At 43.0% G+C, this 17,125-nt stretch overlaps 1 protein-coding gene across 1 annotated transcript in view; it reads left to right on the top strand.

Moving 5' to 3' along the window:
- The window catches only part of ZFAND3 (zinc finger AN1-type containing 3), a gene marked incomplete at its 5' end in the record, with an annotated part of 54,874 nt that extends 45,762 nt beyond the window's left edge, over positions 1-9,112 (top strand). The window contains one exon of the mRNA XM_006104023.3: positions 8,856-9,112. Coding sequence (XP_006104085.2) covers positions 8,856-9,097 — 242 coding nt within the window. The remainder of the gene's footprint in view (positions 1-8,855) is intronic.
- Between the last annotated feature and the right edge of the window lie 8,013 nt (positions 9,113-17,125).

Genomic DNA, 17,125 nt, shown 5'->3' with positions numbered 1-17,125 from the left:
AAATTGGACCAGTTGGGGTCAAAGAAAGAGGAATGAGGAAAGATGAACAACAGCATATTTCTCTAAAAACTCTTCAAACTGGTGTTCTACAAATGCCTTTGCTTCCCAGATTGTGAAATGGTCTATTAGTTATGATTTTTGGTAAAGAGAAGTTAGAAGGTAGATGAGCAATAGCTTATATACAAATGGTATTCTCAAAAGCAGGCCTCAAAGAAAAGGATCACAAATGTGAGCTAAAAATCACCTGTCTACATATGTACAATAAAGTTCTTAAGTTCAAGAGGGTATCTTCTCTGACTTTTTCCTCTTCTGCTTCCTAATCACCACTCCTCTAATAGAATTTATCACTTCTTTATTTTGTGCTCATAGCATTCTGTTCATATATTAGTATGCTACTTACTATGCTGTAAGTTTATTTGTATACTAGAGGCCCAGTGCACAAAATTTTTGCACCCAGGGGGAGGGGTGTCCCTTAGCCCGGCCTGCGCCCTCTCGCAGTCCAGGAGTCCTTGGGGGATGTCCGACTGACGGCTTAAGCCCGCTCCCCTTTACATAGGCCCCACGTGCCCCTTATTGCTGCCACCACTGCTACACTCGCCAGCCGTGAGCCCGGCTTCTAGCTGAGCAGTGCTCCCCCTGTGGGAGCGCACTGACCACCAGGGGACAACTCCTGCGTTGAGTGTCTGCCCCCTGGTGGTCAGTGCATGTCATAGCGAAGGGTCATTCTGCTGTTCAGTTGATTTGCATATTAGCCTTTTATTATATAGGATATGTCTTTCCCTTTGTTTTTCTTTACTTTTAAAATATATTTTTATTGATTTCAGAGAGGAAGGGAAAGGAATAGAGAGAGAGAGAGAGAAAGAGAAACATCAGTGGTGAGGGAGAATCATTGATCGGCTGCCCCCTGCACACCACACACTGGGGATTGAGCCCACAACCTGGATATTTGCCCTGATAGGCCTAGTTGCCCCTCACTGCCCCCCCTGCCAGCCTGGTCGGCCCCCAACTGCCCCCCCCGCCGGCCTGGTCGCCCCTCACGGCTTCCCTGCTGGCCTGGTCACCCCACGCAGCCTGCTTGTTCAGTCGTTTGGTCGTCCCTCACTAACCCCCCTGCTGGCCTGGTCGTAGGCAGCCATCTTGTGAGGGCGTGAGGTTAATTTGCATATTATCTCTTTATTATATAGGATGATGCCATTAAAGTAAATAGGTAGATGAGGTGGAAAGAAAAGGAATCCAGGGTGTGGTACATTTCACAGGAAAACTAACCAGGACTATTCAAAAAGTCCATGTCATTTGAATGAAGGAAAGAAATAAAGTAAGGGACAGTTTGAGGGGCATATACTGTTCTATATTAAGAGAGACTTAGACATAAGATTCATGTAACACATGAAACTTGGTACGACATGCCTTTGAAAACAATGGAGATAATTTGGATGCAGACTGAATGACATTGGATCATTATTCTTAATTTTATTAGGTGTAATATTTTGGTTATGTAAGGAAATGCCCATATTATTAGATGTGTATGTATGAAGTATTTTGATGTTTGCAACTTATTTTCAGATGGTTCAGTGGGAAAAACATATAAATATGGAGGGGAGAGATAAAGTAATGTGACATTGTTAACAGTTGTTGAATCTGTACACAGGTATTTACTGTACTAGTAGAGGCCCAGTGCATGGATTCATGCATCGGTGGGGTCCCTCAGCCTGACCTACACCCTCTCACAATTCGGGACCCCTTGGGGGATGTCGGACTGCCGGTTTTGGCCTGATCTCGCAGGCTGGGCACTGCGCCGCTCCCGCTCATCCTGGCCCCACTGCACCTGCTGCTGCCGCGGAGATGGGAGTGGCTCACACCTCCACAGCTGCGTTTGCCAGCCATGAGCACTGCATCTGGCGCCCGTCGGTCAGCTGAGCGGCGCTCCCACTGTGGGAGCGAACTGACCACAGGGGGCAGCTCCTGCATTGAGCGTCTGCCCCCTGGTGGTCAGTGCACATCATAGCGGCCAGTTGTTCAGTCGCTTAGGCTTTTATATATATAGATTATTTGAATTTTTCTATATGTTTGAAATTGTTTTAAATAAGTTGAATGAAGGCTGAGTACTTTCCTCCTGAGGTTGGGAACAACACAAAGATGTCCTCTCAACACTCCTATTCAGTATCATACTAGAAAGCCAATCCAGTACAATAGGCAAGAAAAACAAAAAAGGCAGGCAGAGTAGAGAAAAAGAAACATTGAGGGGGAAAACCCTTCCTTTGTAACTGTTGGACTCCGGTGCCATGATTTTAAAGATTGTTTTATTTAATGGAGAGCTGTTCTCCCCACAGCACATTAGCTGCTTCTACTGGATCTTCTGATGACTTCATAATCACTTTTTTTCTGGTGTCAAGATGTGCCACCAGAATCAGCTTTCAGCTACTTTTATAGCAGGAATCAGAGGGGGAAGATGGACTGAGAGGAGGTGACAAATCTGATCCAAGTCTTTAAAACATGCTTTTGGGATATGTAGGTGCTCATCTCCTGGAGGGTACACGTCATGGCTCATAATTGTGCTGCTGTTCTCTAAACTCTCTTCCAACCAGAAATGTCCCTACAAAAGCAGCTTCTGCATTGTTGTCATGAGGACCAAAATCAGATGAGTAGATGGTGTAGTTACCCCCAGGAAGGTTTCTGATGCCTTATGTCTTTTGAGCATACTGAGGAGGACAGAGACCCCAAAAATTCAGGTGCACTCCCAAGATAGTCAGCTCTACTGGCATATAGATAGATAGAGATAGAGGTAGAGACAGATGTACCACAGGTCTCCCATTCTTGTGTTCCCAGCAGGGAAGAAGAGTCAGAGGTCTGCTTTCAGCCTTGAGGTTGTGATAGAGAAGGAGACCTTCCTCGGATATCTCCCTCGGATATTTCTGGCCTAGGAGGGAGCCAGAGAAAAGAACTTGGGGCTTTGGGGTGAAGATGGAAAGAGAAGACAGAGACTAATGTTAAGGATAGTACTGCCTGGCAGCTTCAGAACAACTGACCTTTGAAATAGTTATGATATAAGATAGCAATTTTCAATCGGTGTGCCGTGGCACACCAGTGTGCCACAAGAATTTTTAAAACATGCAATACCTGGTTATTTAGTCAGGGGCACTGACCTCTTTTCCCTTAGGTTGTCAAATTAAAAAATGATAAGAGCCAAAACAACAATAGCCATCCTGTGTGAATGATTCAAAATTATACCTATTTTTTTTTTGTCAGATTGTGAAAAATATTTTTTGATGTGCCGCAAAATTGTAGTAATTAGTTTGTATGTGCCAGGAGATTGAAAATTGCTAATTTGAGACATTGCATCCTAGGTGTATTTCATGCTAGGTTCATCACCATATCGTATATCAAGTGAAAATGAAGGCATTTTCCACAAAATTTTAATAACCAACCTCTTCCAAAGACTTGAACTTCTCTCTATGTTCATGTAATAGCGTTTGACAGGTATATTATTCCAAATTGTTTAAAGGCCATTAAAAAGATAAGAAAGGAGAGGGAAATCCCAGTTGAATCAAGTGGGGGAAAAGTTTTTAATGGATAATGAGGGAGTTTTCTCTCCTGAAGTCTTTCATGACACACAGTAAAATGCCACGAGAAGGTGAATCTAATCCCTGCATAAACTCTGAAAACAAAGCATGAAGAGAAACACAGAAAAAGAACCTATAAAACAGATTTTTTTAAAGGCTCTTCATTTTTTTCAGTGAGAGTGTGGTGCTTCTCATGGACAGAGGTTTTACTGCTTAAGCTCCTTTTAAATGGACAAAGGCGAGACAGCAGTGATGTGTGCGGGTTCATTAATTATTGCTCTTACTGATGTTTGCACAGGCTGTTGGGATCATAAATGTCAATCTGTCAGGAGACTGTGATAGGTTCTAAAAAAACTGATTGAGTACCTCAAAAGCTGTCATAGAGCCTGAGATTAAACAGATTCATCTTTCTTTCTTAGAAGTGAGGGAAGGTGTGGGTGAAGTGAATAGAAGGCTCCCTTCTCTTTGTTGCCATGGTGCTTCTCCCACTCTCCTAATCTCTGAGGATTGGCTGTGCCAAGGGCTGAGAGCTCACCTGAGTTGTCAGAAGGCCACAGTCGGTTAGCAGCCCCGGGTGTGCGGGCTGCCAGCTGCACAGTGACGGGAGATTAAGAGAGATGGGGATTCAACTCTGACAGGCCTGACACAATTTATTTGGAAATTTCTGGGAGAGAACATGAGTAATAAAGACAAGAAAAGTGACAGTAAGGGACAAATGTGAATATCTGTCAGAGACAAAACAGAATTTTAAAAGAAATAGCTCTGTTTGTTGTCTCCAGTCAAGCTTTCCAGTTAAACTGTTTCTGAATTAAAAGTCTTACCACTATTTTCAGCGATTTGGTAGTAAAGTACAATTAGAAGAATTGCTCTCTTCAGAAGATTAATGCGTTTTAAATAAAATCACTGTGCTTGTTTCTCTGTCACAAATTAAGCACTAGCTACCTTCAAATCTAGGGATCTGATAGGTAAAATACTTTTTCAAAGATTTTTCTTTCTAGGGTAATCACATTATAATTCTTGATCAGACTTTCCTTTGTCTAGAAGACCTGATATGATATTATTCTCATTCTGTTAAATTTAGGCAGAGGAAGAAAGGGTCTAGTAAGTACCAAGAACTATGAACCTGGCATGGGAGTGTGGCAGCTCTTGTGTGGGTATATACAGACTAGATTACGTTCTCAAGAAAAAGCATACTGGGGGGAAGTGTGCTTTGCTGGCCCTTTATGAAAGATCTTAATTAGAAATCACTCGTAATTCCTGGGGTGGGGACAGTTTCTAGCTTGCCACTACAGCTCCGCCTGCTGCTAATGAGCATGCTCCTTGCGAGGACTCGTTTTTTCTGACAGTTAAAGCTGCGTGTAAGAGTTATTTCTGTTCACTTTTCTCTCCATATTTAACCCTTGCTGCCCAGGTTCAGATTAAGCAAGTAGATGGTTAGGTGTTTTCTGTCGTTGTTGAGGAAATTAAAAGTGCTGCAGGGTAACAAATTATGTTTGTGAGCAAAAAGTAAAGAATCAAAGTTTGATTTATTCGAATATGGACTGTAGATGAGTATTCCTTTGTGTGACCATGTTTGGATCTTTTTTAATGGACATAAAATTTATAATTGAATAGTTGAATTATTTAGTTCATTATTATGTAATTAGAATCCTTGCCCTGGACATCTGTTTCTCTTATTTAGGCAACTCACCCCATGGCACATAGTTTCATTAAATAATTAGCAGAGGAGATGTAAATTTCTTATGCAGACATGATGATGATCCTGTAGACCGCTCTTTATTTCATTAACTTCTAATTGAAACAGCAGGTTGGCTTGTGAGAAAATGCCAAGGAATTGTTTGCTTCACCAAGAAGTGATGCATAACACAGTCACCTCCCTGGATGGCATCGAGTGGAGGATGGTGATGGTAAACCGTTTAGGGAGTTTATTCTCCCTCCCTCTTTGTGGTAAGGGCATTAGAGGGCACAGGATTCCTTTCCATTTAATAGACCCTGGACTGAGTGAAGAAGGTTAATTGGACATATTCCAGAGCGTAAAAGTTATGGATCTCTTAGGGACAGCTCCTTGATTCTAAAAAATAACATTCTGGTAAACAATGTGTGCCTCTTGGTTTAGAATCATGGGAGGACTGCTTTCCGTGGCTCAGATTTTCTGTATGCTGATGCGTTTGGTCTGAGACTTGTGCGCTGCTGGGACATTGACTCTCCGAGGGCTGACTAGCGCTGACAGTGCAGCCAGACGCTCTTGGCAGCATCAGAAACCTCCCTTAGGACCCATTATTTCAGGAATGTCCCGGGCCTTCTGCTACCAGAACAAATAACTCAGTAGTCTTTATCTATAATGTCAAGTGGATAAAAGAATATTTCAGCATGAGATCAAGCAGACTTAGTCCTTAGTTTTGTTATTGAATGCTCATTGGCCAGACAAGGTGGGGCATTAGAAGAAAAGAGATTAGGCTTGGACATGCCTCCTCATGTTGGGGGGCCCTATCAAGTGGGTGGTTTGGTGATGACCAATAATGATTATGTAAATATGAATTCTGTCTCCCAGTCTTAGGAATCATACATTTTAAAATATGTTCTTCATATATCATTCCCTGGCTTATTTAAGAAATGCCTATGGTAGCATTGCCACTGAAAGAAAATTGTCTTCTTGTAGCAAAGGTTTGCTTTAGAAATGGAGATGGTGCTATGCAGGTAGACAGCGAATTTGACAGTTTGGGACAGATTCATGTGAAAATTGGCTTTGTGAGTTCTGCATTTCTAGACACACTCGGTTTTATCAGATAGCAATGTGAATGACAGGCTTGTGGTCTGAGCACGCCTCTTTTATGTTAGAGGTGTACTGGCATTATGTCAGGGCCTTTTAAATTTTAACAATATTAATAAATGCCAAGCCAAGGATTCCACTGCCTCCCCTTCTCAGGTGGGCCCTTCTCTTCTCCACCCCGCCCACCGGGGTTGAGGGGTAATTTCTTATAAGGATGTTACAGATTTAGGACCTTGTCTCAGAACAAATACCATTTTTTTGTTATAGCTTTTACTCTAGAATTTTCTCTTTTTGTTGCCAAAAACGGGGGGCGGGGGGGGCAGTGGTGTCTAAATAGGATTATTAATACAAATAGCGCCATTGCTGATTTGTGAAAAAGGACCCCCAAAGAGCAGTGTGGCTCATGCAGGGTGAGTTCCTTTTGGCTGGCTGCTTTGTAATGATTTACATTTAGATTGTTGCTTGTTGCTCTTGTAGGGGAAAGGGAGGGGCCTGGTGTGTCTGTACCTGCCTCAGTCATCACACTGACTAGGTTTGGACAGCTTCTCTCAGCAGAGCTTGGAAATAGGCTGAACTTGCTTTCAATTGTTTTCATCAAAGGCCTTGTTTAGTTGGTTTGTATTTGGGGAAAATGTCATGTAGGACTGGAAGAACTAAATGAGATGAAAAATGAAGTTTACAATTGCTAAGAATAGTGCGTGCCTTCCACTTCCTTAAGTCAATGCACAGTGCCATGGGCTGGGGGGCTGTGAGTGAACTGTCACCATCCTCACTATCGGAACCAGTGACTGCTCTCTGATGAAGTGCAGCATCTTCTTCACACAGAGGGAGGCTGGGGAAAGGGATGCAGACAGCCTTCATTGAAATGCATCCAACCGTCTGCTGCTTCTCACTAGAGCCACTTGAAATAGAAAATCAGGACTGCCTAGGAGAAGATTCAGTCATTCAAGAAATATATATTGAGTTGTAGGCATGGAGGGCACATGAGTGAACAAAGCAGGTGAAACTTCCTGCCCTCCAGGAGTTTACATTCTCCTGGGAGATAATGTTAAAAGTGCTATGGGTGAATACAAGGGAAATGCTAGGGAAGGGGGGACAGAGTGGTCTAGATAGCATGATCAGGGAAAAAGACTTCATTGAACAGGGTGCTCACTTTGTAAGTTATATAAATGTCTAATCACTACACCTGAAACATAATATTGTATGTCAACTGTAATTTCAAAATACATTTAAAAAGAAAATGTGGCTTAAAAGAGGTTAGATCCCATATAGATCTGGGTGAAGAGTGTTCCAGACAAAGGGAGCAGAAAGTGCAAAGGCTCTGAGGTAAGAGACAATAAGGAGGCCAGTGTGGAGAGAGCAGAGGGAGAGAGCAGCAGGAAATGAGGTGAGAGAGATGAGAGGAGGGCACCTCAGGCAGGGACTTTTGAGGGCCTCACGTAAGAATCTGAACTTTTATTCTGAGAAGGGGAGCTGAGAAGGAAGGGGTTGTAGGCAAGGAAGTAATTCTAACTTGATTTTGAACTGGATCGCTTGGCTGTTGTGTGGAGAATATACTGTAAGGAGGTTAGCAGGGAGACCAGTTAAGCAGCTGTTTCGCTAGGCTGGGCGAGATGGTGATGAATTGGACCAGTGCTAGAGGTGGTGGAGGGGTGAAAAGTGGTAGGATCTGGATCTGTTTTAAGGAAGATCATCCAGGAGATTCCCTTCCAGAGGTGCTTTAGCACAAACCACTTCAGAGCCTTGGCAAGGGGTGCATCCTCAGTATGCAGTGGGGGCACTTCAGGAGCACAGAGCCCCCAAGTGCTGCCCTTTTTTGGAAGGCAAGAGTTATTTACAGCCTGTCTATAACATGAACTTTATTGCATTTTAGTTACTTTTTAAAGTCATGGGAAATACAAGTTCATTACACCTCCCTCCACCTGTCAATTTGGCACCAACCCTAGGGTGTGTTGTGGTACCACATGTTGCTTCTGTACCACTCCACAGTGGAGGCCCTGGGGCAGCTCTTTGATAAATAGGCAGGGATACACTCCTTAACTCTAAATACAGTTGAAATAATTCCCAATATTAGAAACTGATTCTTGTCTGTTTAGGAGTAGAAACATGAGTATTTTTGCTAGAAAAGATTATAGATACCCCATCAAACACTGGCTTTAAGTATGGAGTTATGCTAAACATGGCAATACAAAGAAGTACTAGACATAGTCCCTTCTCTAAAGAATTACCAGTTTGAATGGTCTCATAGAGACAACCATTATTAAAAACAACAGATTTTTGTGGAGCCACCCCCATTCTCCTCTCTTGGTTCAGATCTAGCTCATTAGAAGTCAGCCCTGAAGGTTCATGCTTGTCACACTTTGTGGAGTAGAAACCAGGCCAGTCAGAGCTGGCTGTTGCTTACACAGGTCCAATTCCTGGAAAAGGGCAGTAGCCTGGTCAGAAGAATGCCTGGCGCACATTAATCAGCTGTGCTTGCCAGGCCAAGCACTAACCCTGACCCCTAAATGTGTTGTTTTGATCAGATTCACAGTCTGAGAATGAGGCTTCGCCAGTGAAACGGCCACGACTACTGGAGAACACTGAACGATCCGAGGAAACCAGCCGATCTAAACAGAAGAGTCGACGTCGGTGCTACCAGTGCCAAACCAAACTGGAGCTGGTGCAGCAGGAATTGGGATCGTGCCGCTGTGGTAAGCATCTCCCCCAGGGACATGATGGAGACGGTGTCTCTGGCATAGCTTTGGAAATTATTCTAAGAGGCTGAACTCCTTTGTTCTTCTTCTGGAAACCTCCCTGAGAGCAGTAGGTTTAGAGTTTGAGAAATCAGGAGTAGAGGATTTTTAGTTCTAAGCACATACAAAGAAGCAAAAACACTCCCCATTATTTTGTCACATGTCTTTAGAGTTGCATTGTCATTGCTTACTGCTTTAACGTCTTCCATTGATTACTCTGGTTCCTTCTCATTGATGACTTATTTAGAAGTTAACCAAACCAGCCAAATTCTGGGATATGTACTATAAAATTCAGATAGTAAATTAATTCTGAATGAGCCTTTTACTATGTATAATAAATGCAAGATTTCTTCTCCCATATCCTTTTTAAATTAGTTTGATTAGAAAATTATTTTCTTTGAACTGTAATTCATTGTCACTTAACCCCTTGAATAACTTTAAGGTAGCCTCTTCTTCTGTATTATCTATCCAGTGTAATACCAACTCTTAGAATTGCTGCCCAGAGATGTATTTTTAAAAACTTTATGTGTACCCACATAGAACAAAACTTAGACCAATCACTCCTCTCCCTTCAACCACACGTAATTGTATAGCTGCAGCATTTAGGCCGACTTAGAGTTTTTCTGTTCCTGTTCTTATTTCCTGATTTAAAGCTTAATATTACAAAACTGTTCTATGGGACAGAGCTGTCACCAGGCCAACTTTGAGGCCTAGGTCTAGCCTCTGAGAATTCTATATCCTTGTCCTTAGGAATGAGCTTAAGAAGCTTCCTTTCACCCCTGGGATAGCCATAGATATTCTACAAGTACTGACGCTGGCAACCAGGACTAGATGGTTCTCTCAGCAGCTAGAAAGTTACAGGGACTCCAAGTCCTTTATCTTCTAAAGACGTAGCTATTGCTGCTCTTGTCCCTCAATCATCTGCTCCGTTGGAAATGAGAAGGAAACAAGGGAGTACTAGCTTCTCATGGAAACTAATTTGGAACTCCTGTTTCTGTCTGTCTGTTGCACACTTTTGTGTGTGTGTGGTGGGGTGGGGGGGAGTAACAAGATCAGAAGCATATATTCAACTGCAGAAATGGGACATTTGATGGCAGCATGGGGAGTCTAGGTGTCAATGGACAAGTTTTTATTTCTAGATTGGCATTTAGTTTTCTCCTAAATGCTTGTTTGAAAGTATAAAGAGGAGGGTTGGGTAAGAGTTGGGGGCAGAGGCTGTCAGCAGAGCTTTCACACTTCAGTTGTGTTCATGCATGTGGCATGGCCCAGGTGAGCCCAGAATTTTACTGATGGACTGCTCCTGGGTCAGCCCTCCCAGGTAATTTTAAATTCTTGATGAGGTAAGGAGGGAATACCATGGTAGCTAAGGAAACTCTGGGGCCTGATGGCTAACCACCTTTGCCCACATTGCAGAGTTCGATCTTTTGTCATGCCCTTTTTGCTTTGGTCTTCATGTGAACTATGGGGGGAGGGGGGTTTCAGCAGTTCAGTCCATTACCAGAGTTGCGAAATCTACTTGACCATTTTTGCCTGTTGCTTCTGTAACACAGACCTTTGGTTGTTCCTAAATTAGAATCATGAGATTTTCCTGTACCTTAATGTTCATTTTTCCTTCTGGAAAGTAACTGAATCCTGGGTACTAAAAAGGATTTGCTTTAGTGGATCAAGCAGTTGGTCCTTGCATGTTCCATCTTGCCTCTGTCATAATACCTCCTCTCCTTGTCAGGCCAGCAGTAAGAGTTCCCAGGTTAGTGCTGAGAAATCCAGAGGTGTTATAACCAAGTCTCCCAGCTTACCCTTCAGCTTGGATGCAAACCACCTATTTTCCTAAGGTCTTCTGCACCGCTAAAAAAAAAAAAATCTAGAAATATATCACATGCTTCTAAGTGAAGCCAACTTAATTGTCTCTGGTAAGCGTGGATTATTCTGTTGTGCTCTTCACCTCTTTGGATAGGAGGCTGATTTCTGAGTGCCTATTCGGTTTGCAAAAGACATGCATTCTTTTTAAAGGATATAATACCTAGTCCCTTGGCTTATGCCCAATTCTGAGGACCTGCTTATGGAGAGATTTGATTTTTCTGGTGGGGAAGAAAGTTCTGAGCTTTCTGCAGTCCCTCCGGATGTAGCCTTCCCAGAGAGAGCCAGGAATTCCATTTGGCCCACTGAGAGCATTACACTTCTGTGCCCAGAAAAATGACTGAGGCCACTGCCACATTTCAAAAGATGAAGGACAGCAGTGGGAACATACACCTCTGGGACTGTCTTTGACAAATAGCTGTTGTGTTCCTCCTGCCTGTCTGCTTGGATCTCTCCAGGAAAGGGTGAGTTGTATAGTTATTTCCTTGAGGATGCATGGAGTGTTAGAGAGACATTTAACTGCCCTGAAAGGTTTTATGGGGGTAGGGGGGCAGTAATTTACTACTGAAAGTGACGACTCAGGAAGGTAGTTTGAACTCAAACAGCACACTTCTCCACTGCAGAAAATGTTTTTATATATATTCACAATCTTTTTTTCCATTCCCCTTCAACTCTGTATAGGTTATTAACTGCTGACAAGAAATTCACATCTCATAAATAATGCTTAAGAGCCATTGCTATATAAATTGAATGTGTTATGAATTGTGATGGGCCTTTTTGTAGCATTCGATGCCTAGAGCAGGAAGAACAGAGGATGTCATTTTCATTAATTTCTAATGAGGTGCCAATTAAAGACAGGGAAGACGCTCCAAAGGGAAGAGTGGCCAAGCTCCCCTGAATCCTCTGCCCTGGGGCTGTCATCCAAACACTGCCAGCAAGCCTTCTCTAAAAATTCCATTAAATTACAGTCTCATGGAGCGCACACACAGACACATTCAGCTTCCCTTTGATCTTCAAAAGAGCAATTTGTAAGATGAGTTCGGAGCCTTCTCACATAGGGAACAGCTAGAGGTGGTAGGAATTGTTAATTGCCAAGGCACTCCATGGGCTTTCAATAAATAGATGAATTTTGAAGATGAATCCTCCTCTGCCTCTCTGTGACTAGATAACCTTTAAGTCAACAATACCAAAGCAACATCCTTTTCTGTAAAATCTTTCAGGATGCCAATTAGAAAAGGCATGTGGTGAGGCTGGGACTGTATCCTCCATCCTAGAGTAACTTCAACAGTTTAACTTCTCAAGATAGGAAACAGTTGCATAAAAATGGATTTATTTGTTTCATTTTCTATTCAGTAGGTAAATTGATCAGCTCATTGTCTTTATAGGAGTCTTGTCTTTCCAGATGCTACCTAGAGGGTGTTCTTCTGAAACCTGGCCATCCTCATCAAATCTGGGCCCATCTCCGCCACATGAATGCTGTGTTTTCTAAGCAGATCTTTCATGATACACACAGCATGGCTTTTTAATGGCTGTGCATTGCTTCCCAGAACCACAGAATTAATTTTTAAATACTAGTCCACTAGCTTACATAAGTTATTGCATGTTTTTAATGGATAGTGACTTAACAAACTGTAAGCTGATAAGATCCCTTTTGGGACAGCAGTGCTTTTACTAACCTGAGTAATCTGACTTTCTTTATTGCTTTTCAAATAAATTTTTTATTTACTTTAGAAAGTCAGAGTGATGCTTTAGCTGGGACCTTTAGAGTACTCATCTCCAAGTGCCCCAGTTCTCATTTCTGCCTTATCATTCACTGTCAGACTAAATTGAGCAAGCATTTATTGAGGTATGAGAATGCACAAAGCAATTTGCTAGGTTTTGTGGAACTATAGGAGCTGGATATACAGAATGTAGAAGCTCATAGTCTGGGTCAGTGGCTTCAAATTTTAGTGGGCATCAGAATCACTTGGAAGGTGTGGTAAAACAGAGTTGCTGGGCCCCACCCCCAGGGGTGCTAGTTCAGTAGGCCTGTGAATGTTTAACAAGTTCCCAGGAAGGACCATGTTTTGAGAACTGCTGTTCTAGGCACTTCTCAATCCTGGGAAGCTCTTAAAAAATAGAATATCTGGGCTTTATTCTAAACAAATCAGAAAAGGTTTCCAGGTATTGTCTTTAACTTTTTTTCTCCCTTTAGTTCTGTTTGTAGTTGCTTTATATATTTTGGTGCTCCCTGATTGGGTGCATATATATTGAGAAGTGTTATGTCTTCTTGATGTTAGTCTGTCCTTTATTATTATTTTTTTCTTCTTTCTTGGTGCCGTGACTCAGATCTGAACTGAGGTTGCTGTGATCACTACCCTTTATTAGTATGAAACATCCTTGTCGTTTGTTACCCTTGTTATCTTGAAATCTATTTTGTCAGATGTAGGTATGACTATTCCTGCTTTTCTGGGAATGCCTTTTGCTTGGAGAATCATTTCCCATCCTTTCACTTTGAGTCTTTGCAGCTTAGATGTGTCTCTTGAAGCATATGGTTGTGGGTTTTGTGTTTTGTTTGTTTTGGGGTTTGTTTGGTCCTCACCTGCGGATATGTTTTTATTGATTTTCAGAGAGAGAGGAAAGGAGAGAATGAGAAAGCAATATTGATGTGGGAGAGAAACCTCAATTGGTTGCCTCCCACACATGCCTTGGCTGAAGATCGAACCTGCAACCTTGGTATGTGCCTTGACTGGGAATAGGACTTGCAAATTTTTGAGCCAATTGAGCCACCCAGCCAGGGTTGGTTAGGTTTTGTTTTTTGATCCAGCCTGCTATTCTGTGCCTTTTTATTGGTGAACTCAGTCCATTTACATTTAGGATAACTGTTAATGTATGAGGATTTCCTGTAGCCATTTTATCTTTTGTTTTCTGGTAGCTCTGTGTCTCCATTGGGTCTTTTTCTTTGTGTTTCTGTCTTTTGTTTTTGTTTGGTAGTATTCCATACTTTTTCCCTCTGTTTCCTGTTTTGTTGTTGTTAATCTTCACCAAAGGATATTTTTTCCATTGATTTTTAGAGAGAGTGGAAGTGAGGAAGGGGGAGAGAAAGAGAGAAACACATTGATTGTTTGCCTCCCACACGTGTCCCAACAGGGGCCGGGAATGGAACCTGCAACCCAGGCACATGCTCTTGACCAGGAATCGAACCCATGACCCTTTGGTGCACAGGCCAACACTCTAACCATTGAACCACACCACCTAGGGCCTGTTTCCTCTTTTTTTAAGTTAAGTGTCTCTGTTTTGGGTGTTTTGGGTGTGTGTTGTTACCATTAACTTTTTATTTGGAAATTGAAAGTGTTTTCCTGACCATTTGAGAATAAGTTTTGCCCTGTATTCCTATAATCACCAATGAATGTTTCCTGAGAATAGAGATATTGTTTTATATAACCACAGCACAGTTATCAACTTCAGTAAATCAATACTAATACAGTGCTTTTTATCAAATCTGTTGCCCATATTCCAGTTTTGTCAGTTGGTCCCATAATCTATACTAATAAAAGCCTAGGTGACCATCACACCCTCACATCATCACAAGATGGCCGCCTCCATGTCATCACAAGATGGCTGACAGGGGAGGGCAGTTGTGGACAATCAGGCCAGCAGGGGAGGGCAGTTGTGGGCGACTGGGCCAGCAGGGGAGGGCAGTTGGGGGCGACCGGGCCAGCAGGCAGAAGCAGTTAGGGGCAATCAGGCAGGTAGGTGAGCGGTTAGTAGCCAGCAGTCCTGGATTGTGAGTCAGACATTCCCCGAGAGGTCCCAGATTGGGGAGGGTGCAGGCTGGGCTGAGGGACACCTGCCCAGTGCACGAATGTCGGGCACCGGGCCTCTAGTGTCCTTTATAAAAGACATTTTGCCCCTCCAGTACAGATTCCATTCCATGATTAGATATTGCATTTAGTCATCATGTCTCTTTAGACTCTTTTAACCTGGAACATTTTCACAGCCTTTTGTTGTTGTTTTCTGAATGATATTGACATTTCTAACCCCTACCCACATAACCAGCCACACTTTTTTTTTAATAGAACATTTCTCATTTTGGATTTGTCCGGTGGTTCTTCATGATTAGATTCAGAGTACATATTCCCAGCAGTATACTACTAGTATGTAAGTGATATGTTCTTCTCAGGGTTTTACATTGGGAGGCACAGATGTCCATTAGCCTCTCATTGTTGATGTAATTGTGATTCACTCAACCATTCAAAGTTCAATTTCTTCATTGTATAGTTACTATTTTTAACCTTACAGCTAGTAAGCAATTCAAGGGAAATGCTTTGTTTTTTTAATGCATTGATTTAAAAAAAATTTTTTTAATTAAATTTATTGGGGTAACATTGCTTGATAAATTTATATAGATTTTAGGTGTATAATCCTATGATACATCATCTGTATATTTTGTGTATTTACCATTCAAAGTCAGATCTTCTGTCATCATATATTTCACCCCCTATGTTACCCCACCCCCCTCTTCCCTCTGGTAGCCACCATCTGTGTATATAAGTTTCTGTTTTGTTTGTTCATTTGTTGCTTTCAGTTTTACATCCTGCATATGACTGAAATAATATGGTTCTTGACTTTTCTGTCTGACCTCTTTCACTTAGCATGATATTCTTAAGATCCACTCATGTTGTCGAAAATGGCAACATCTTTCTTATGGCTTAGTAGTATTCCATTGCATATATGTGCCACGTCTTCTTTATCCAATCATATATCAAAGGACACTTCAGTTGTTTCCATGTCTTGACGAATGTGAATAATGCTGCAGTGAACATAGGGGTGCATATGTCTTTGCGAATAAATGTTTTCAAAAGAGGGATTGCTGGGTCATATCGTAATTCTAAATTTTTTGAGGAACTTACATACTGTTTTCCATAGTGCCTGTACCAGTTGACATTCCCACCATCAGTGAATGATGGTTCCTTTTTCTCTACAACTTCTCCAACACATTCTTGTCTTGTTGATAATAGCCATTCTAACAAGTGTGAGGTGGCATCTTGGGAGAAGTGTTCATTCAGGTCCTCTGTCCATTTTTAAAGTGAATTAATTGGTGTGTGTTTTTGGTGTTGAGTTGTATGAGTTCTTTATATATTTTGGATGTTAATCCCTTATTGGAGCTATTATTTGCAAACTAGGGGCCCAGTGCACAAATTTGTGCAACTTGAAAGGAACTGTGGACCGCGAGGCTACAGTGGGCACAGGGGTGAGTCTCGGCCCATCCTCTGCACCCCGCCTGGCCCCTCTTGCCACGGCCCCTGGCCCAGTCTGCTGGCAGCCCCGCTCCCACTGCCGCTCCCAGGCGCTGATGGCGCCGGCCCTGCTTGTACCTGCTGGCGGCATGGAGCAACTGGGGCCGGCGCCAGCAGCAGGTGTAAGCGGCAGCTGCTGCCCTGATCACCCCTCAGGAGCAGGGGGAGGTGGAGAAGCCCTCAGGGGCGATTGGGACTGGCAGCTGCTGCTTGCACCCACTGATGGCACCAAGCAATCAGGACTGGCAGCGGGTGCAAGCGGTGGCTCCAGCACTGGCAGCAGGTACGAGAGGGGCTTACGCCAGCAGTGGGTGTGAGAGGTGACTGCCGGCCCCATCGCCTCTCAGGAGCAGGGGGAAATGGAGAAGCCCTCAGGGGTGATCGGGGCTGGCGCTAGGCGCTGGCAGCAAGTGGGAGCAGTGGCTCCGGTGCTGGCAGCGGGTTTGAGCACCCGGTGGGACCGTGGTGTGTGGGAGCAAAGAATTTTCAGTAACCACCAGAGGCTTGCCCCGATGACAGCAACCAGCACCCCGCCTTGGTCTGGTGCCCCTGCTCACCTGCTCCACCATCCTGCCACAGCCATGCCCACCATGTTCTGCGCTCTGCCGCCTGCTACCGACGCCCACCACATTCTGCGTGCACCCCCTGGTGGTCAGCACACATCATAACAACCAGTTGTCCGGTTGTTCAGTTGTTTAACCGTTTGGTCTATTTGCATATTAGCTATATATATATATATAGCTATCTTCTCTCATTTGGTTGGTTGACTTTGTTGTTGATAGGGGAAAATACTTTATGATTTTGTAGAGAAAAAGGAACCCTCATTCACTGATGGTGGGAATGTCAACTGGTATAGACACTATACTATAAATGTCTCACTCTTCATCAAAAAAATGTCTCCAAGGTTTAGCATTCATTGATATT

The sequence above is a fragment of the Myotis lucifugus genome, unplaced genomic scaffold (genome assembly GCF_000147115.1).
Source record: "Myotis lucifugus unplaced genomic scaffold, Myoluc2.0 scaffold_534, whole genome shotgun sequence".
Lineage (NCBI taxonomy): Eukaryota > Metazoa > Chordata > Mammalia > Chiroptera > Vespertilionidae > Myotis > Myotis lucifugus.
Note: the sequence above shows the minus strand (reverse complement) of the source record. Positions and strands in the feature narration are given on the sequence as shown.